Genomic DNA, 22,176 nt, shown 5'->3' with positions numbered 1-22,176 from the left:
TCGCAAGACGAATTTCCCTATGGGCTTGCTTCGCAAAACGAAGCTTGCCCAGGGGACAGCGGGTCTTCTCTTTTGAAGCAAGGGGCAGCGGGGAGAAGCGATCTTCTCCCCGCAGCCCCAGGTCCGGGGACAGCGGGAAGCGCTTCCCGCTGCCCCCGGACCTCTTTTGAAGCAAGGGGCTGTGGGGAGATCGCTTCTCCCCACCGCCCCTTGCTTCAAAAGAGGTCCGGGGACAGCGGGAAGCGCTTTGCGCTGCCCCCGGACCTCTTTTGAAGCAAGGGTTTGCGGGGAAAAGCGATCTCCCCGCAGCCCCTTGCTTCAAAAGAGGTCCGGGGGCAGCGGGAAGCGCAGCGCTTCTTCCCCGCTGCCCCCGGACCTCTTTTGAAGCAAGGGGCTGCGGGGAGATCGCTTCTCCCGCTGCTCCGAAGCGGGGCGGGGGGGCGGGAACACCTGCCCCAGCCGCCCCGCTTCGGAACGCTGCTCCGAAGCGGGGCGGGGGGGCGGGAACACCTGCCCCAGCCGCCCCGCTTCGGAACGCTGCTCCGAAGCGGGGCGGGGGGGCGGGAACACCTGCCCCTGCCGCCCGGCTTCGGAACGCTGCTCCGAAGCGGGGCGGGGGGGCGGGAACACCTGCCCCAGCCGCCCCGCTTCGGAACGCTGCTCCGAAGCGGGGCGGGGGGGCGGGAACACCTGCCCCAGCCGCCCCGCTTCGGAACGCTGCTCCGAAGCGGGGCGGGGGGGCGGGAACACCTGCCCCAGCCGCCCCGCTTCGGAACGCTGCTCCGAAGCGGGGCGGGGGGGCGGGAACACCTGCCCCAGCCGCCCGGCTTCGGAACGCTGCTCCGAAGCGGGGCGGGGGGGGCGGGAACCTTGCACCCCGCCGCCGGGCATCGGAACGATGCCCCGATGCCGGGCGGTGGGGCGGGAACCTCTCCCCCCGCCGCCCGGCATCGGAACGATGCCCCGATGCCGGGCGGTGGGGCGGGAACCTCTCCCCCCGCCGCCCGGCATCGGAACGATGCCCCGATGCCGGGCGGTGGGGCGGGAACCTCTCCCCCCGCCGCCCGGCATCGGAACGATGCCCCGATGCCGGGCGGTGGGGCGGGAACCTCGCACCCTGCCGCCGGGCATCGGAACGAGGTCCTGGACCTCTTCTGAAGGCAGGCGGGGGCAAAAGTCTTTGCTCCCCCCGCCTGCCTTCCCGGGACAGTGGAGACTTCTCCGCTGCCCCGGGCGATCTTAAAATGCTGGTGGGCGGGAGCGAAGCGTTCGCTGCCGACCCCCAGCATTTTAAAATCTCCTCGGGGCAGCGGAGACTTCGCTCCCGCCCGCCAGCATTTTAAAATCGCCCCGGGACAGCAGGGGCTTTTAAAATGCTGGCGGTCGGCAGCAAAGCCCTCCTGTCCCCGGAGCTTGCGGGGCGGGAGGTGGGAAGAAGGGCTTTTCTTCCCACCGCCAGCCTTCAGAACAGCCTTCTGAAGGCTGGCAGTGGGAAGAAAAGCCCTTGTCCCCCCCCCCCCAGCCTTCAGAAGAGGTTGGGGGACAGACTGTCCCCGGACCTGGTCTGAAGGCGGTTTCCCTAGGAACGCATTAATTGATTTTCAATGCATTCCTATGGGAAACCGTGCATCGCAAGACGAAAAAACCGCAAGACGAAGAGACTTGCGGAACGAATTAATTTCGTCTTGCGAGGCACCACTGTAGATGAGCATGACTAGCTCAGGTCCGGTGGGTCTACTCTTGAGTAGAACGTAGTTGGCTCCAACCCGGTGTATCTGTGCTTCCCCGTAACCAAAGTTCTCAGCTGCCCACTGTGCCTTGTTCTGGAAAAGGAGCCCCTACTAGTTTTGAGGGGTTATCAAATTTATGTATTTGTTTCACAAAATTTATGTACCACTTGATTGTAAGGGGGGAGAACAACGACCCTCAAAGAGGTTTTGAAAAAGAGTAAGGAGGAAGGGACGCGGGTGGCGCTTTGGGTTAAACCACAGAGCCTAGGACTTGCTGATCAGAAGGTCGGCAGTTCAAATCCCCGCGACGGGGTGAGCTCCCATTGCTCCGTCCCAGCTCCTGCCAACCTAGCAGTTCGAAAGCACGTCAAAGTGCAAGTAGATAAATAGGTACCACTCTGGTGGGAAGGTAAAGGGCGTTTCCGTGCGCTGCTCTGGTTCGCCAGAAGGGGATTAGTCCTGCTGGCCACATGACCCGGTAGCTGTATGCCGGCTCCCTCGGCCAATAAAGCAAGATGAGCGCCGCAACCCCAGAGTCGGCCACGGCTGGACCTAACGGTCAGGGGTCTCTTTGCCTTTAAGGAGGAAGAAGCTGACAGGCAGTGCCACCCCCTGGAGAATCACAGAAATGTAGAGTTGGAAGGGAACCAAAATTTCATCCGGTCGAAGCCCCCCCTCCCCCAAGCAGGAATCACAGCTGAAGCATCCCTGCCTCCAGGATGGGAGCTGGCAGTGAGGCCTAGTGGGTTGGCCTCACCTGCGCAGGGGACATACAGCTTTTTGGTCTGGCAGATCAGAGTTCAGTGCATCTTTGCTGCACTTCGAAGAGAAGATTCCTCCGAGAGAGAGAGAGAGAGAGAGAGAGAGAGAGAGAGAGAGAGAGAAGGCAATTTAGGCAGCTCCTCCCTTCCACCTCCCGTGGCTGTGGAGAACTTCTTAATCAGCGCCCCAAGGGCCATCAGTTACCTCTAGCAACCATCCGCCCCTGGCTGCCTTTTGGCCTGATTCCAGGCAAATTAAGATGCAAAGCCCTTAGCAGCACTCTCTGAATTGCGCCTCTGGGGGGCTTCTTCGGAGGGCCATATTCAAGACATTCTAGAAGGGGTTGACCCGTGGGAGATGTCACGCCGCGTTCCTCCCGACGGGTGGTTTTTGTTTCTTTCCCCATGGGAGGCGTTTTAACTAAGCAAGTTTTTTAAAGGGGAGGCGGCCGTCCTTCATCCAAGGAGCTCCTTCCCACACGGCCCTCTGTCGACAAGTGGAATGGTTTCAACACCGCCGGTTCGGCTTTGAAGCACGCAGAACTTTCCCCTGCTCTTGACAGCCCTCCCGATGGGAGGCGGGCCCATGTCAAGTCTTGAACGAAACATGGCGCTCCCTTGGACCTGGAGAACTGGGTTTGCAGATTTTGACCCTAACGTGTCGGCTCAGGTCAACTCCCACTGTTTATGTATTGAGCTGGGTGGGAAACGGAGGCGAGCGAAAGACCCTCGTACGAAGGTGAGCGAGGAGAGAGCCATGCATAAAACGATGCACGCTGAGGAGAAAGCGGATAGGGATAGATTCTTCCCATCCCATCCATTGGGGTCATCCAAGGAAACTGGTGGAAAATTCAGGATAGATGAAAGGAATAATAATAATAATAGGTAAAGGTACCCCTGCCCGTACGGGCCAGTCGTGTCCGACTCTAGGGTTGTGCACCCATCTCACTTAAGAGGCCGGGGGCCAGCGCTGTCCGGAGACACTTCTGGGTCACGTGGCCAGCGTGACGAAGCTGCTCTGGCGAGCCAGCACCAGCGCAGCACACGGAAATGTCGTTTACCTTCCCGCTATAAAGCGGTACCTATTTATCTACTTGCACTTTGACATGCTTTCGAACTGCTAGGTGGGCAGGAGCTGGGACCGAATAACGGGAGCTCACCCCGCCTCGGGGATTCGAACCACTGACCATACGATCGGCAAGTCCTAGGCGCTGAGGTTTAACCCACAGCGCCACCCGTGTCACCCGTAATAATAATAAATTTTATTTATACCCCTCCCTCCCCAGCTAAGACCGGGCTCAGGGTGGCTAACAACCAATAATAAAAAAAGTTGATTAAAATACAGTTTAAAAAAACAAGATTAATAAAACAACATTAAAACATTAGGATGCAGCCTCTTCACAGGAGGAGAAAGGAAAAAGAAAGAGGGGGAGGGAATCAAACTGATTCTAAGCCAAAGGCCAGGTGGAACAACTCTGTCTTACAGGAAAGCGTTGGCACAAAGTTAAACTGTGGAATTTGCAACTTTAAACCTGGTTTAGTGATGGCCACTGACTTTGATGTCTTTAAAAGACAAAGCTCATGGAGGATGAAGCGATCGCCGGCTCCTAGCCATGATGACTATAGTGGAACTGCTGGGGGCCTCTGAAGACCAGTCACTGGGGATCACAAGTGGCTGGCCACTGTGGAAACAAGTGGCTGGCTGGATCAGCCTTTGGCCTGATCCTGCAGGGCTCTTCTTATGAGCTTATGACCTGTGTTCTGGGCCTGATCCTTGCGTGTAAAGATGCGTCCCTGGCTGTACGAGACGCCTGCTGATTTAGTAGCTTTTGTGGCTGGCAGTGTGCCGTAAATCTAATTTTCCTTTTCTTTTTTCTCTCCCCACTCCCCCTTCCTGCCTTCCCCAATGCAGGGGTTTTGCAACTCTTGCAGTCTCGGACTTCGCGCAAGTTCCTGGCTTGCCGCCTCACGCCCGACATGGAGACCAAGTTGCTTTTCATGACCTCCCGGGTAACGCCTTTTTGTTGTTGTTGTTGGTTGCACTTTTGGGTATGCAAGCCTCCCAGAACAGTTTATAACAACCCATTATTATTATTATTAATATTTAACACTTACAGAGCAGGGGAAGATCTCAAAAGGGCACCGTAGCGCCCACGGGTGCCACTCTGTCAACCCCTGGCCTTATGTGGTTACCACAAATTCCGTCCCCTCTTATTTCCCTTCCCATCTTCACCCCAACTGAGTTCATGCAGCTTGATGCTTATAGGACAGCCGCTACAGAGGAGTATAGCTCAGTTCTGGAGCACCTCTTTTGCAAACAGAGAGTCTCAGATTCAAATCCCTGGCATCTGTGGTTAAAAGGGGCTTAGGCAGCAGGTGAGGTGGAAGCCAGTCAGAGTAGATAAATAGTAGGCTAAATGGACTAATGGTCTGAGTCAGTATATGGCAGCTTCCTAAAGGCTGCCAATCATCTGCTTCCCCATCTACAGTGTGATAGGAATTTTATGGTCTTAGATATATGGTAATGTTCATAAGTGTACCAACCAAGGACATACATAGATCAGCACAGGAAGGCCAACCTGGAACCATTTTGATTCCTAAACTGAGCAAATCTTTTCTCTGCAAGCTCAAAATGGAAAACCCTCCCCATTGTCTTTTCCTTCACAAATCCTGTCTTAAGGGTATGTCTGTGTTTAAATAGGGTGTGAGCCTGTGACATGGCCCAGGAACTAAGTATTTATCATTACAAAAGACTGGCCAGGCTACCCAGGAAATCCAATCAAATAACCTGCCAGACAGGAGATAAACAACAACAGGAGAAAAACAATATTAAAATTTCTGTTTTAGACCACCTTTTCTGTGATGTAGGTGTGATGTATCTGAGGGGTGGTCTTAGGTTACACCCCTTCTGTGATGTATGTATGGTGTTTCTGGGGGTGGTCTTGATCTACAGGGTGGCAATTTCAAAAGTATAAAGCCTTGCACACCATTTTTCTGGGTCCCTCCTCTCTCCTGCAAGTGAGGGGAGCAGCCTGTTGCAACAGTTCAATAAAGGCCAAGCCTACAGGCTGCTGTTTTGCTCCCAGTAATCCTGGTTGGTGTCTTTGTTTTTGTCCAAGGGAGCCCTCGGATTTTTCCGTTAACAACAGACACCAAAGACAGTTCTGCTGTCGCGTTCACACCGACCAACCAAAAACGGTTGTTTCCAAGCACTGCAGAGAATAAAACAGTGCCGGACATACACTGTTTTTCCAGGGAATAGCTGCAAAATTCCATTTTCCAATAGGCTGTGTGGTGTGTTGTTTTTTTTAAATCAAATTCAAACTTTGTGCAAGTTTCTAGCCCTCATGGCTGGGAACTATTCATGGAATCGTGTGGATTATGCCTGGTGAAAAACCAGGAAACGTAGAAGGATGCCTGAATTAAGAGTTCAGGCGTTGATGGGCCCAATGGCATGGCACCTTCCGACCTCCCTCTCTCACTCTCCTCTCTCCAGGTGCGCTTTGGCCAGCAGAAGCGCTACCAAGACTGGTTCCAGCGGCAGTACCTCTCCACCCCGGACAGCCAGTCCCTGCGCTGCGACCTCATCCGCTATATCTGTGGGGTGGTCCACCCGTCCAACGAGGTGCTGAGCTCCGACATCCTCCCTCGCTGGGCCATCATTGGCTGGCTGCTCACCACCTGCACGGTAAGGAGGCTCACTGGGAACGACAGCGCAGGCAACACCGGAGGGTTTCCTCCCAGGTTTTTCAAGCAGAGCTCTGTCGAACCGGAAGAGCTGCATGTGGGTGTTTGTGAACATTCTGCATCGCCCAGAGAGCACCTGTTGGCTGCCTTGCTGTCCCCAGCATCCTGTTCCCACAGTGGCCGCCCAGGTAGCCCCAGTGGGAAACCCCCAAGCCACCAACCTAGACGTCTCCGAAAGACGATTAGACAAATTCGTGGATGGAAGGGCTCTTGATGACTATGGACTATGCTCTGCCCTCCACAGACAAAAGCACTTCTGAATATCAGTTGCTGGAAACCACAGGTGGAAAGAGCTGCTCTTAAGCTTGAATCTTGCTTGCATGTTTCCTATCGCACCATCCACTTGGCCACTGTGAGAACAGGATGCTGGATTAGATGGGCCCTTTTGGGCCTGATCCTGCAAGGCTGGGTTGCCCCAGCCACTCTGGGAGACTTCCAACACATATAAAAAACAGAATACAGTGGTGCCTCGCAAGACGAAATTAATCCGTTCCGTGAGGCTCTTCGTATAGCGGTTTTTTCGTCTTGCGAAGCAAGCCTATTGACAGCTTAGCGGATTAGCGCTACAGCTGTCAAGCGGCTTCCAGCGATCAGCTGTTAAGCGGCTTATCAGCGGAACAGCTGATAAGCGGCTTAGCGGCTTTAAAAAAGGAAGAAAAAAGCGAAAAAAACCCGCGGGGGGATGCAAGATTTTTTTCGTCTTGCGAAGCAACCCCATAGGGGAATTTGTTTTACGAAGCGCCTCCAAAACGGAAAACCCTTTCGTCTAGCGGGTTTTTCATCTTGCGAGGCGTTCGTCTTGCGGGGCACCACTGTAAAACCCCAGACATTAAAAACTTCCTGATACAGTGCTGCCTTCAGATGTCTTCTAAAAGTTGTGTATGTATTTATTTCCTGGACATCTGATGGGAGGGCATTCCAAAGGGAGGGTGCCAGTACCAAGAAGGCCCTCTGCTTGGTTTCCTGTAACCTCACTTCTCGCAGTGAATGAAACCGCCAGAAGGCCTTCAGAGCCTTCTGAACAGTGGGGGTGGAGACGCTCCTTCAGGTATACAGGGCCGAGGCCATTGGTAGCCTTAACAATGGCAAGAATAGACCTAGCGCTACTCACAGTAGACCCATTGAAATTAATGGACCTGCTTAGCTTAGGCCTATTAAATTTAATGGGCCTACTCTGATTAAAATGTGATTAGCCACAATCCAACACCGTTATTTTTTCTAAAACAACATACATTACTCGGACACCAACCCCTCCTAGCTTTTCTTCAGAATCTCATTCCTCAAGGCGCTCTGGCCGTGATGCCCCAGGAAACGTTTCTGGATCCTGCTACTCGTTTCTGTAATCGCCCTGTTCTTTTAAAGTGAGGTTTGTGTCTGGGAAGCCAAGAACAACACTGTCGAGACCAGGTGCTGCAAAAAATAGTAATAATGTGGTGATAATAATCTCAGCAATAATAGATTTCCAAGAAATTCAAGAGCGGGTATTTTTAGCTCTGCAAATCCAACCGGTGTTATTTATTTGCTTTAACGCAGCAGAGATGTCTAACCTGGGCCTAGCACCTTACAAGGGCTGCATTGATGCCTGCGATGGGGTCTAGCTACAAATGCATCTCTGCCCTCACCTGAACGAGCCACTTTCCATTCAGGGTACACCAGGAAAGCCTTCCTGGATCAGGCCAGGCCCATCTAGTCCAGCGTCCTGTTCTCACCGCAGCAAGCCAAGTGCCCAAATGCAATATTCTCCAGTTTTGGGTTAAACCACAGAGCCTAGGACTTGCCGATCAGAAGGTCGGCGGTTCGAATCCCCGCGACGGGGTGAGCTCCCATTGCTTGGTCCCTGCTCCTGCCAACCTAACAGTTCGAAAGCATGTCAAAGTGCAAGTAGATAAATAGGTACCGCTCCGGCGGGAAGGTAAACGGCGTTTCCATGTCCTGCTCTGGTTCGCCAGAAGCGGCTTAGTCCTGCTGGCCACATGACCCGGAAGCTGTACGCCGGCTCCCTCGGCCAATAAAGCGAGATGAGCGCCGCAACCCCAGAGTCGGTCACGACTGGACCTAATGGTCAGGGGTCCCTTTACCTTTACCTAAGTGCTGTGGACCCCCCTACTTTTGAAAACGTTGATATCTCTGCGGTAGTTTTCGTTACGTCGACGGTGCCGCCGTACCCTTCAACATTTCCCAGAGCAAAACCGGGACATGTGTCTTCCGGGCCTCGCTCCCGCACAAATCACGTGACCCGCACGAGAGCACAGTGCATTTGGGGGCGCCACGATCTCATTTTTGGGGGAGCCCCCCAAAAACATGATGTTCCAGGCAGTTGATGTGTGTGTTGCCCTTGTGGTCTGTGGACCACCAGTTCAAAAGCACTGCCCCTAGTGGGAAGCTCACCGGCGGAATCGAACGCAAGGATTCCTTTCCTTTCGGTGGTTTCCTGCAACCGGCATTCATGGCCACAACATAGCCTCTGGCAGTGGAGATAGAAGATAGCCATCGTGGCCTGTAGCCATTGGCAGCGTTGTCCTCCATGAAGCCGTCCAAGTTGGTAGCCATTGCCGCCTCCTGCGGGCGAGGGGGGCAGGGAGAGACGTGGCCATCACCTGGCTCTGCCGGTGGCAGATCTGTTGTCCTCCCCCCTCGTTCGCTCGCTCTCACACACGCACGCATTAACATTCCCAGCCCCTCTGACTCTGCCGCTTAATTGCCACTGGCTTCCCAGCTAATTAAGGTCTGCAGCCTGGCTTGACTCGCCAACAACGCAGACCACATTTCATTTGCCTGATGGTTATTGGAAGGGACGGAGGCGAGGCAGCTAATGAACAAAGGGAATTAAAAGCTGGGGCTTTGGAACGGCCTCTCTAAACAAGTTTGGCAGGGCGCTGCTTCTAGGGGAGAGGTGAAGACCGCCCAGAGTGGCATGGCCCAACCCAGTCAGATGGGCGGGGTACAAATAATAAAATTATTATTATTATTATTAAGGGGTTTTTTTCTGGAAGCCCCCTTGCAAACCTGTAGAGCTGCGGGGGTTCGTAGAAGGAAGGGAAGGGTCTTGTTTTCCCTGCATAAGGCATTTCCTCGTTTCCTTATCAGGAGGCTAGATATCCCTAATAAACTGCCTCTCTCCCAGGGAAATTAGCGGGTTGGTTTCCTGCTATGTTTATGAGCAGGTTGCCGTTTCTGAGGCTTTGAAATAAGGTTCCCCTCTTCCAAATCAAATCAAATTGGCTGCCGACTTTGGCTGTAGCCTCTTGACCTCGGCCACTCGCTCGAGTCACTTGATGACGATTTAGCCGCAGAAACCTCACGCTCTCCGCTGTTGCAGTCGTCCTGTTCGAGGACACCTGGCACACCTCCCCTCTGCTCTGGATTGCCATCACAGGCCATTTGAGCAGAGTGCACTTTTGGCAGCCCTGCTGGAGGGGAGCTTGCCGATATTCCCTTGGAAGTCCAGGGGTCAAGCCACTGAGCTGCCTGGAAGGGGCTCCATGGCTCCATCTGTGGGGCGTTGCATGACCTTAGAAGGCTCTTAACGATTGGGGACCAGAAAGCCGCAAGGGTCGGCTAACCCCCTCATGTCCCCAGCCGATCTCTGAGGTCGGGTCGTCGTTATTGGCCCCGTACACGGCTCTGATCTGTGTGCTTAGTATTGTGGTCCCACTTTGATGAAACTCCCTTCTAGCTTAGGTCAGGCAGGTCCCCTCTCTCTGTTGAACTTCTGACACCTACTAAACACTTTAAAATTCTTGGTGCAGTGGTACATCAGGTTAAGTACTTAATTCGTTCCGGAGGTCCGTTCTTAACCTGAAACTGTTCTTAACCTGAAGCACCACTTTAGCTAATGGGGCCTCCTGCTGCCGCCGCGCCACCGGAACATAATTTCTGTTCTCATCCTGAAGCAAAGTTCTTAACCTGAAGCGCTATTTCTGGCTTAGCGGATTCTGTAACTTGAAGCGTTTGTAACCTGAAGCGTATGTAACCTGAGGTACCACTGTACCTGTAATCCACTTGGAATCCATTGTGGTTAAGTGGTATATCAGTTGTTTAAATAAAAATAAATAGATTTAGTCACCAGGCAGAGATGTTCTGGCTGATAGTTTTGAACCTTTCCAGCCCTTACAGGCCTCTCTCCTGTCCAGTTTTTGGGGATGAGGCTGCCCTTGATTCCTGCCAACTCTGGTTTTTCTGTGGAAAGCGGCCCAGTTTGCTCAAGAGTAGATTTTTTTCCCCTTGGAAACAAAAGACTCACTTATATGTGAATAGCCACCTTTCTCGGTGCCGTTCGGAGGTGTGTGTCTCCCCTCCTCCAACTCTTATTCCTTCCTGCACTGTTTATTTTACTTCTTCTATTCGGTCGCTTCCCCCCATCCATTGATCCTCTGAGCGGCTTAACAAAACTTCAATAAAACGTATGAGAAATAAATAAATTAGAACAATACCATCCGTAGAAATAACCACATTAAAAAAGTATGAAAAATCGACAGCACAAGCAATGCAGGATCCAGGATCTGTCTGAGACCATGTGAACATGTGTGGTGTGATGTCATGATGCCACAGTGCCTGACGCGATGACATCATCAGACATCGCCTGATGCATTCCCTTGAGCGTTGAGTCAGACTCGGCGACACAGTGTCCTCGCCGAGGGCATTTTAAATAAGTAAAGCTCTTTCCCAACATTGCCGGAAAGGAGAGGGGCGTGTTTTGGCACCACTCATGAAAACTATTAAGCCCTTTGAACATTTTTTACTTTCGCAAACTCTGAAGGTAACTCCAGTGTGGTTTCCCGAGGCCCAGGCTCTGCTTTCTTGGTGGCTGCCCTCTAGGCAACTGGGGCTTAGCTCAGCTGGCAATTGGAGAAGGGTGAATAAGCGGCTGCACATCCTTGTTCCGCAGCAGCATCGCTTATCCTGAAACAGAAACAAGCCCTGTGGGATGTGTGCAAGTGTTGTCCCTGCATCTCCAATAACTAACCGTAAAGTTGGCAGAAATGTACAAAAATCCATCTTAGTTATGCTGGAAATATAAGGATAGCAAAAAGAACAACAACAAACCTATGGTTACGTGAAACATACTCAATAAACACACAAGACGTCAGCAGCTGTACTTTTGAATAAATGAGGTATACTATTCATTGTATCATTTGTAGATATTGGACTCTATGAACAGACAGGTGGAATAGACACTTATACGTGTATGGACCTTATGCATGAACTGACTAGAGAATGAACCGGTCTACTGGGTCTTCTGCTTTTTTCGTTGAACTTTATGAGACTTCCGTTGAGATCTACAATTGATACAATGAACAGTATAGCATATTTATTCAAAAGTACAGCCGGTTATGTCTTGTGTGTTTATTGGAAATGTAAGGATATGTGGTGGTCATGTAAAGGGCTTCTGGGAAATGATATATAATGAATTGAAAAAAGATAACGTTTACTAAAAAACCGGAAGCCTTTTTACTAGGCTTAACAGGAGAAGAAATCCCAAGAGACCGAAACACTGTTCATAATCCAAGTTGTTCATAAACTAAGCTGTTCTTAAACTAAGGTACCACTGTATATGCAAGAAAAGAGGGTAAAATATGGAAACCAGCGGGAGGTGGGGGGAAGTGTGAAGGGTTTGTATAATCCCAGTCCTGTATACATGAAAAATGTTTGGAGTGTATGGAAATAATGTGAATATAAAAAACTGAAAGGGGGAACAAAATAACTAACCGCCTAGCTCTGCAGCCTCTAGCGCTGGCTATAGAGGGGGAATTTAATCTCTGGGACCCAGGATTGCTTCCTGAAGCCCTCCACACTGTGCAGCTGATCTGGCAGGCTCAGGCGAAACAGGTGTTGCAGTTGTCTTCATAGTCTCTCTTTTCTACCCCTTCCAGTCCAACGTAGCTGCATCCAACGCCAAGCTGGCCTTGTTCTACGACTGGCTATTCTTCAACCCCGAGAAGGACAGCATCATGAACATCGGTACAGAGAAGTCCCTTCCTTTCTCTCTTCCTTGCGGCTGCCTGTGTCCCTTCTCCTGTCTCACACAACTAGGTTCCTGCCTCTTTCCAGCCCAATCTAGAACGGGAAGGTTGTTGCAAGTGGCTTCCAAGGGATGCATAGCAAATGTTGTCACCTTCTCTAAATTATCATTATCAACATCATCCTTAAAAACAGCTATTATTATTATTATTATTATTATTATTATTAGGTATTTGTCTCTTTTTCCATAGAAAGCCACCAAAAACAGCTTAAAAAGCCCAGCATGACCCCCAACACACCTGCGCTGTACATTTCAAGCGCTATGGTACCATGTTAACAACCATGACTCCCTTCCCCTGCAAAGAATCCTGGGAATTCTTTGGGTGCTGAGTGTTGGTAGCAGACATGCACCCCGTTCCCCTACAGTTCCCAGAGTTGCCTGGGAAGAGGGTTTGATTGTTAAGCCACTCTCGGAATTGTAGCTCCAGGAAGGGCATATACCATACTTTTCCGTGTATAAGACGAAAAGAATGTTCAAAAATTGAGGTCGTCTTATACATGGATAGTTCAGAGTGGGGACGGGTGATTAGTTGCTGCTGCGAGTAGGAGATTGTCAGTGGTGGTTTTTCTGGTAATTGGTGGCTGCGATTGGCTGTTGTTGTGGCAATTGGTGGGAGATTGGCGGCTTCTGGCGGCGAGCGGGCAGACGTTTTTTGGCTTCTGCTACGTGTGCTAGTGGTATCATTGGCCAGGCGGGTGAGCAATCTTCCCCCCCCCCCAAAAAAAGTTCAACAACCCTGGGCAATCTCACCACATTTTCTTAATTTTGAGTCCCCCCCCCAAAAAAAATATGGGGCGTCTTATACACGGAAAAATACGGTACTTGCTTATCTAGTTCACTATTTTCATTCCATGTTGAAACTGATTATGTCTACCCTGTGCCCTAAATATTGATGTGAGCAAAACTGCCGGCCCTTTGTGCTTCTAATACAGGCAGCGTTGTTCAGAAAAGAATTAAGCCTTTATATTTGACTCCTCAAATGTAACGGTGGCTGTTCTTTTCCTTTGCAGAGCCAGCCATCCTAGTCATGCACCATTCCATGAAACCTCACCCGGCCATCACCGCCACTCTGCTGGACTTCATGTGTCGGGTAAGCCTTCACCCACCCCAGGGCATCTGACGATAGTCAAGGTGATGTGTGGTCCACCCTTGGCTCCATTTCAAAGTCAGATCCCTAGTAAAGCGGTGACCTCCCGATTGGACTACATTTCCCATCAGCCCCAGCCAGCATGGCGAATGGTCAGGGGTGATGGGAGTTGTAGTCCAGCAACACCTGGCGGGCCACAGGTCCCCCATTAAAGCACCCACAGAGGCATCCAATATGTCTCCAGTATATATTTTCTCTTTTGCTGATGATGCTTCTCTTTTATCCTATCCTAATATTTGTTCATCCCGGAGAACAGGGAATCAGGCAGAGGGCCTTCTCGGTAGTGGCACCCTCCCTGCGGAACGCCCTCCCTTCAGGTGTCAAGGAGATAAACAACTATACAACTTTGAGAAGAGTGTCAAGGAGATAAACAACTATACAACTTCTGAAGGCAGCCAGACGGATGGCATATAAATTTATTGTTGTTGTTGCTTTCTGTCCATCTGACTGGGTTGCTCCAGCCACTCCGGGCAGCTTCCAGCAGAATATAAAAAGCACAGCAAAACATCAGACGTTAAAAGTTTCCCAATACAGGGCTGGCTTCAGATGTCTTCTAAAAGTCAGATAGTTGTTTATTTCCTTGACATCTGATGGGAGGGCGTTCCACAGGGAGGGCGCTACTACTACCTACTGCCTGGTTGCCTGTACCTTCGCTTCTCTCAGGCAGGGAACCACCAGAAGTCCCTCAGAGCTGGACCTCAGTGTGCAGGCTGAACAATGGGTGAGGAGACTCCCCTTCAGGTATACAGGGCCGTTGAGGACTTTAAATGCCAGCACCAACACTCTGAATTGCACTCAGAAATGTACTGGGAGCCAATGTAGGCCTTTCAGGACCCGTGTTACATGGTCCCAGCGGCCGCTCCCAGTCACCAGTCTTTGGCCTTTGAGATTTGTGTCGCCTTTGTGACACCACTTCGGTCGTCCACGATTCTACATGCAATCTTTGCTTTGCTTAATTGTTTTAATCAATGGCTGCTGGCCGTGATAGCTGTGCTCTGCCTCCACGGTCAGAGGGAGCGATGCTTTTGAAATAGCAGCAACTGGAAATCCAAGGAGGGGAGAGTTGTTCTTGTGCTCAGGTTCCTGCGTGACGGTTTCTCATCTGGTTGGCCATCGTGAGAACAGGATCCTGGACTAGTTGGGCCCCTGGCCTGGGCTCTTCATACGTTCTTTACTTGGGAGGTTGTAAAAAATCTCGTAAATAAAATGGAATTTTTCTCTCCTTCTTTTCAGATCATTCCTAATTTTTACCCCTCGTTGGAGGCCCACGTGCGGCAAGGAGTCTTCAACTCCCTCACCCACATTGTGGAAAAGCGAGTCCTGGCGTAAGGAGACGGCCAGTTTTCTGAGCTGTTGGCACAGACATGAGACCTCAAACTCCCCGCCAGTCCTCAAGCCACCAGTTCCCTCCAGAGGCAGACTGCCTCTCTCAGCAAGGAACCTTAGGTTTCCACTGGGCCAGGGTTCCAACTGCTCCCTGCCTAACTTAATTAGCCCCTGTGGATAGCTCAGTCGGTAGAGCATGAGATTCCTGATCTTGGGGGCCGTGAGTTCGAGCCCCACGTTCGGCAAAATATTCCTGAGTCATAGCGGGTTGGACTTGATGACCCCTGTGGTCCCTTTCAGTTCCATGATTCTAATGTTTTGCTGCGTTTATTTCTGGCAGGGTGGATTTGATATAAATCAAATCGATTTAAATCACTAGTCAGTAAGACTTCATTTAAATCTTCTTCTTTTTTTACCGAAAGACATACCTGCTGGTATAATCTTAATATTTACAACCAGATGAAGGTTTCCTTTTTCCAGAGTAGTTTTTACAGTTATATCAGAAATTACTGATTTGGTTATACTATTAGAAATACATAGACAGATAATTATGGAATTATTGTGGGGTTTAATAAGTTAACTGTTTATATTTGGACAGCTTTTCTGCTGTACTTCATTGGAAGGAGAAAAACAATAATTTCCTTAATAACAATTTAAACAATTTATTGAACTAAAACAGTAACATTATAGCATATGTATCCATGTTTGTTAACTGATGTGGTTAAACTTTTGTTTAAAAAAAAAACCCAACTTAGACGGAGTTGCAGCACACATGAAAAACAAATCCTTATTTCCTGATGAATAGCCTTTGTCCAAGTGAATTTTTATTGTTTTCCTTACATATTCTTTTCCAACAAATTGTCATAGCACCATACATTCCCTTTGACTCTGCCGAGTCGCGACCCCCCTCCCTCCCCACAACTGGTATATTTATCCTCTTTCCATTACACACATCATTCTCATATTAATACTATTATACATTGGAGGTATTATGTCAATCCTGCTAGTGTCTTGACCTCTTTACAATTCTTCTTTAAATATTAATAAATTTACTCCAGTTATTTTGGTATCTTTGATCTCCCTGGTCCCGGATCCTCCCTGACAGTTTGGCAAGTTCTGCATATTCTGTCAACTTCGCCTGCCACTCCTGAATAGTTGGTATATCTTGTACTTTCCATCTTTGGGCCAGAAGGGTCCTCTTCTGGCCCTCCTGATGAATAGCCTTTGGACTATAACTTAAATAGAAAACTATCTTTAGAAAGATTTTTTCCTCCAAAAGCATTTTATTTTAAATATCCAATTTAAAAAATTGGGTTTTTTGGGGGTTGTTTTTTTAAAAAAAAATCATTGATTTTTATTCACCCTGATTCCTGGGCTCCTTTGGGTGGAAAGGTGGGATATGAACGTACTAAATAAAGCATTGCATATTTCTTCACCACTATCACCCTCCGTTTTTTTGCAGGCACCTGGCTCCTCTTTTTGACAACCCAAAGCTGGATAAAGAGCTCCGGGCCATGCTGAGGGAGAAATTTCCAGAGTTCTGCAGTTCCCCTTCGCCTCCCGTCGAAGGTAGAATCGAGGCAGATGGGTGGAGGGGGTGGGATTGTACGACACCTTCAGGGCTGCCTCAGCATAGCCTATCAGCTCCCTAAGGAATTTCTAAGAAAGGCAGTCCGTCAGGGTTGCAGAGCCCGACTGCCAGCAGGCGACATGCCCAGTGTCTGGGGGATGATGGGAGTTGTAGTCCAGCAACATCCAGTAGGCGTTGAGTTCCCCGGCCAATCAGGGATCACGTATTAGATGTCGGGGATGAAAGTTCCAGGCAGGAGCTATGCGGCTCTGTTGAAGCAAAAGCATGTTGCACTAACCCAGGGGTCAGCGAACTTTTTCAGCAGGGGGCTGATCCACCGTCCCTCAGAGCATGTGGTGGGCTGGACTATATTTTGAAAATAGTGAACGAATTCCTATGCCCCACAAATAATCCAGAGATGCATTTTAAATAAAAGGACACATTCTACTCATGTAAAAATATGCTGATTCCCGGACCTTCCGCTGGTCGGATTTAGAAGGTGATTGGGCCAGATCCGGCCCCGGGACTTTTGTTTGCCTACCCATGCACTAATCCATAGTTTGTTTTAAAGCTGTGGCTTAACTATCAACATCTCTCCCACCTCACTTGTGGTCTTGTGGTGAGCCCAGAGCAGTAGCCCAGGAATAGGCCAAGAACAAACCTCAGTTTATTTCTGGCTTACAACTTCCTTATTTGGCCAATGCAAATCAACCACGTTCCGGATTCACACGACAATACGAGCCATTTAATGCCGGGTCGTGCTGCTTACAACACCCATGGGTGCGAAGGAAAGCCGTCCAGGGGTGGCCCATTCCTGATGAAGGGTAAAACCACCTGCCAAACAGCTGAGAATTGGGGGGGCAGCTTAAGGACAGAACAAATAGATTCATGGCACCTGTTCTTTGTGGTCTAGGGTCCCTGTTTCATTGTGCTGACCTTTAAGGCCCTAAACGGCCTCAGTCCAGTATACCTGAAGGAGCGTCTTCATCCATCCCCATCATTCTGCCCAGACACTGAGGTCCGGCGCCGAGGGCCTTCTGGCGGTTCCCTTGCTGTGAGAAGCCAAGTTACAGGGAACCAGGCAAAGGGCCTTCTCTGTAGTGGCACCCACCCTGTGGAACGCCCTCCCACCAGATGTCAAAGAGAAAAACAACTACCAGACTTTTAGAAGGCATCTGAAGGCAACCCTGTTTAGGGAAGCTTTTAATGTTTAATAGGTTATTGTATTTTAGTGTTTGTTGGAAGCCGCCCAGAGTGGCTGGGGAAACCCAGCAAGATGGGCGGGGTATAAATAATTATTATTATTATTATTATTATTATTATTATTATTATTATTATTATTATTATTTGATGCACAATCTTGGAGGGCTGCTGCCAGCCTGAGTAGACAGCACTGGACTAGGTGGAGCAGTGGTGTGGCTCAGAATTGGGCAAGTGCCTCGGAAAATTACATTGAAGTCGGGGCTGGGGGGAGGGCAGCTTTCCATAGGAGAAGCTGACTTATACTAGGTCTGGCCTTTGGTCCATTCTAGCTCATACTGTCTACACTGACCGGCAGCAGCTGTCCGGGAATTTGGGAGGGATAATTCCTAGTCCTTCCTGGAGATGCCGGGTATTGAAACGGGGACCTTCTGTGTGCAAAGCAGACGCTCTACCATTAAACGAAAGCCTTGCAGTGTGGAACTGGACAAAACAGCTTCTGGGAAGCCAGCCTTCCTTGCCCCGCTCTCAGCCACTTCTCTTTGCGTTCCTCCTAGCAGTGAAAATTGAGGAGCCGGTTTCCATGGAGATGGACAATCACATGTCCGACAAAGATGACAGTTGCTACGACAACGCAGAGGCCGCCTTCAGCGACGACGAAGAGGACTTGAACAGCAAAGGTGAGGAAGTCTTCAGCAAAAGTTGCCCTGCGTCCCCACAACTTTCTTGCTCCCTGGGACACAGTTGTGTGGTCCATGTGGAAAGGTTCTTGCAGATGTAACAGAGGAGGAGCCGCCACGCTCACACACAGTCTTGTTTTTCAAGGAGTCTGTTTCCAGCCAACTGTGGCCCTGGGCAAACACAAGAACAACAGCAACAATGGTTTCTGCAAACTATAGTTTGGGTCTTATCCCAAATGTTGAGTGAATCCCTGGTTTAAGATTCCAAACCACGCCTGTTTCCCAGCGGGCATGTTTAGGGCAGAGAGAAAGAGGAAAAGAAGCCTTATCTAAACCATGGTTTGCTCTGCGCAACACTCAACCATGGTTAACACAAACCAGGGCGTAGGCCAAAGCCATTTGAGAGCCATTTGAGACCTAAACCATGGTTTAGGTGTTCAGAAAGAAATGCATAACCACGGCTAAAGAGGACAAACCTGGTTGAGTGGTTCGCTCTCTCGCATTTTGTGCTGGCTTGCTTGGTGACTCTTGTCTGCGGTTTCTGAGAGGTCTTTCGTGCCTTTCAAGTCCGGCCCCACATATGTGGGGAGGGGTTGTTGTACCAGCAAGAGCTGAAGTCTAAGATCTAAGCCCAAAACATTGAGAATGTCTGACTTCCTTTTGAATGTGTTCTCCCGCTATCCCACTGACAGAATGAGGGCATTCCTTGTTTGGGGTTCGACTCCTTGAATATGCAGGGAGGCAGGATAAGTGCATCAGAAAAGTCTGGCTGTGGGATCAGACCAAACACCTGGTCCAGCATCCTATTGTCACAGGGGCCAGCCTCTGGGAATCCCGCAAGCAAATCTCCCTGCGGAATCCGCCTTTCTGGTTAAGCGAGGCTTAATGTTTCTCGTGTGCATTTCTGTGGCCTCGTTGTCTCTGAACCCGGCTTGGCGTTCCTCCCTCCCTCGCAGGGAAAAAGCGGGAGTTCCGGTTCCACCCGATCAAAGAGGCCGTCGTAGAAGAGCCGGTGGACATCACGCCTTTCCTGGACCAGTTGGACGAGACCCTCAAGGACAAAGTCCTCGTGCTGCAGAAGGGGAGGTCAGTACAGAGGCTGTGGGTCTGAGGACCGTGTGGTTACGTAGGGCAGAGTTGTGGGCAGACACCCAAAAACAGAAGACGAGTCTGCTGGATCCGGCCAGCAGCCCATCCAGCCCAGCACCCTCCTCTTGCTGTCACGGACCAGATCTCTCAATGGGAAGCCCACCTGTGTTTCCTAGAGACTGGTATCTCTGTGTCCTCGTCCCCATGCAGCTGGACTTCAACTCCCAGCAGTCAGTAGAGGTCAGAGGTGATGATGGATGTTGAGGTTCCCTTTCCCAGGTCTAGGGCTTTTTCTCTTAACTCACTAATCAGCTTACTGTATTTTTCGCTCTATAAGACGCACCCGAACATAAGACGCACCTAGTTTTAGAGGAGGAGAACAAGAAAAAAAATATTCTCTCCCTTTCTGCACAGTGCCTCCCCAGTAAAGCGGGAGGAGAAATGGAAGGGGCTCCGTTTCTCCTGCCGCTTTGCTGAAGGGGCGCTGAGCAGCTTTCCCTCTCTGGGCAGCCCCTCTTCAGCAAAGCTTCAGCAACAGCCAGTGGCGTAGCGTGGGTTATCAGCACCCGGGGCAAGGCAAGTAATTTGCGCCCCCTAACCCATGGATTTGCGCCCCCTAACCCGTGGATTTGCGCTCCCTAACCCGTGGATTTCCCTAACCCTCAGATGTTGCGCCCGGTGCAGCTGGCCCCCCCTGCACCCCCCACGCTACGCCACTGGCAAAAGCAACACAATGCCTCCTGAGCGCGATGGGAGGAGCGCTCCCGCTGTGCTCAGGAGGCTTTGCGTGGCTATCGCTGAAGCCAGGAGAGCGAGAGGGATCGGAGCACACCGATTCCTCTCACTCTCCTGGCTTCAGCGATAGCTGTGCAGCCTGCATTCGCCCCATAAGATGCACACACATTTCCCCTTACTTTTTAGGAGGGGAAAAGTGCGTCTTATAGAGCGAAAAATATGGTATTTTGAGAGCGTGTGACTTGCCCGAGTGAGCGTTTGGTGACAAAACATGGATTTTTGAACCCTAAACTGCAGTGCCTCTCTGTCCCTCCCTGTTCCTTTTAAAGCTTATCGCCCTCCCTACATAGGAAGACCACCGAACAGTCTTGCCCCCAAACTTCAATCCTTCCTGCCCTCTCCATCATTTTGTGCGGGAACAAGCCTTCTCCAGCCGGGCCTCTTGGGTGCCATTTCTAGCCTTGATGTGACTTCCCAGTCACTAGTGATGGAATCACATAATTATAGAGTTGGAAGAGACATCTAGTCCAGTGTTTCCCAACCTTGGGTCTCCAGCTGTTTTTTTTTTTAATTCTTTTTATTAAGCTGTTGTTTTTGAAAGAAACACAACATAAACTAAAACACAACCACAAACATACCAAAAAATGACACAAAAACAAAAATACATAAATTAATATCATAGAATAACATTAATTCATAGCATATCGCTAAACTTACATCCCATGCTAGCAAGACCAGTGGTCAGGAATGATGGGAACTGTAGTCCAAAAGCAGCTGGAGACCCAGGGTTGGGAAACACTGATTCTAGTCCAACCTCCTGCAGGGCAGGAATCTCAGCTAAAGCATCCATGACAGACAACCTCTGCTTATAAAAACCTCCCAAGGAAGGAGAGTCCACAACCTCCCGAGGGAGACCATTCCACTGTCAAACAGCTTATTGTCAGTCCTGGGCGTGTATTACTGCTGTTTGTTACTAGGAGTCCCATAGCATTAGTCAGCATTAAAGGCAGGCTCTCTGTGTCAGCCCTTTCCTCCCCTGCCCTCGCGACAACCCTGCGGAGTTGGCTGCTCGGGGAAGCAGCTTTCCGAAGACCACCAAGGCAGGCTGTGTGTGTGTGTGTGTGTTTAATTGTCTCAGCCATGTTTCCCTTCCTTCTCCCCACAAGACCTGGGACCTCCCAGTTTTCTCCTTCCCGGAGTGCCATTCGTAGCTATTGCTCAAGAAGGATGAGTACAGAATCAGTCCACCCTCTCCTTGGAATCGGGCGGCGCACAGCTGGGATTTTGGAGCAAGAGGCTTTTGGCCCTGCACTTCCCATTAATTTTGCATGTCATGACTAAGTGCATTTAATAGGTTTGTTTTCCGCAGAGTCTGCAGGATGCATATTTGTGTTTTTTGGGATTTTTTCTCCTTTCTTTATGGCTGGGTGGGAGGAGGGAGACCCGTGGCAAAGGGCTGGGGCGGGGGGGGGGGGGCGGGGAGAGGCTTGGCTGCTCGCAGGGAGACGTTGGGCCAGATCCCTGCCATCTGCCAATCTCTCCATGCTGCTATGTGCTTCTCGTAGAGATAATTTCACTCCTCAGAATTTTTGGGATAGCAAAACACCCCCGCCCCTCTAGAATCCCTGGTTCGAGAGACCCGTTGCTTGACTGCTGGTCTTGATTAGCATCAGACCCGTTGCAAATGACGAGGCTTCAAGTGAAGACAGAGAGGTCCCATGGATTCCAGTGCCTCTGCTTTTAATCCTGGCTCCCACCACTTACATTTACGCCCTTGCTTTTTAGCCCAAACTGGTTGCAATTAAAATCCACATTAAGGTACAATATAATTAGTCCTCTGTTCGTCTCTGTGTGGCAGGTGGGACAGTTTCTGTTGGCCCCTGGCACTGCTGGTGATGCAGTCTATCTTCAAGGCTCTCGGCTTTCGTATTAAAAAATAAATTATATGTGTTGCCTCCTTTATGGATGCACAGAGGAGCTTTTAAAGTGTGTGGGCAACTTCCTGCGCATGAGATCACCTTGCTCACGCGCTCTTGAGGCTACCCTTACAGGCGCAATTGCTGGAAACATTACTGTTTAATGCTCCCTCCAAGGAAATATGCCTGGCAACATCATTACAGGGCTTTGGGTGCCTGGCTCAGGCATTCCTGTTTTCCCCTGGCTCTTCTT

At 50.3% G+C, this 22,176-nt stretch overlaps 1 protein-coding gene across 3 annotated transcripts in view; it reads left to right on the top strand.

Annotated features, from left to right (window-relative positions):
- Positions 1-22,176, top strand: part of INTS3 (integrator complex subunit 3) — a 91,827-nt gene that overhangs the window by 37,651 nt on the left and 32,000 nt on the right. For 2 of the 3 annotated variants that reach the window (XM_081891365.1, XM_081891367.1), the window contains 8 exons: positions 4,404-4,501; positions 5,988-6,179; positions 12,112-12,199; positions 13,271-13,350; positions 14,641-14,732; positions 16,196-16,302; positions 18,061-18,183; positions 19,140-19,269. In XM_081891365.1, the coding sequence (XP_081747491.1) occupies positions 4,404-4,501; positions 5,988-6,179; positions 12,112-12,199; positions 13,271-13,350; positions 14,641-14,732; positions 16,196-16,302; positions 18,061-18,183; positions 19,140-19,269 (910 nt within the window). The remainder of the gene's footprint in view (positions 1-4,403; positions 4,502-5,987; positions 6,180-12,111; positions 12,200-13,270; positions 13,351-14,640; positions 14,733-16,195; positions 16,303-18,060; positions 18,184-19,139; positions 19,270-22,176) is intronic. The other variant, XM_081891366.1, reaches the window with a different exon arrangement.

The sequence above is a fragment of the Podarcis melisellensis genome (genome assembly GCF_964234715.1).
Source record: "Podarcis melisellensis genome assembly, chromosome: 16".
In the NCBI taxonomy this organism is placed as follows: Eukaryota; Metazoa; Chordata; class Lepidosauria; order Squamata; family Lacertidae; genus Podarcis; species Podarcis melisellensis.
Note: the sequence above shows the minus strand (reverse complement) of the source record. Positions and strands in the feature narration are given on the sequence as shown.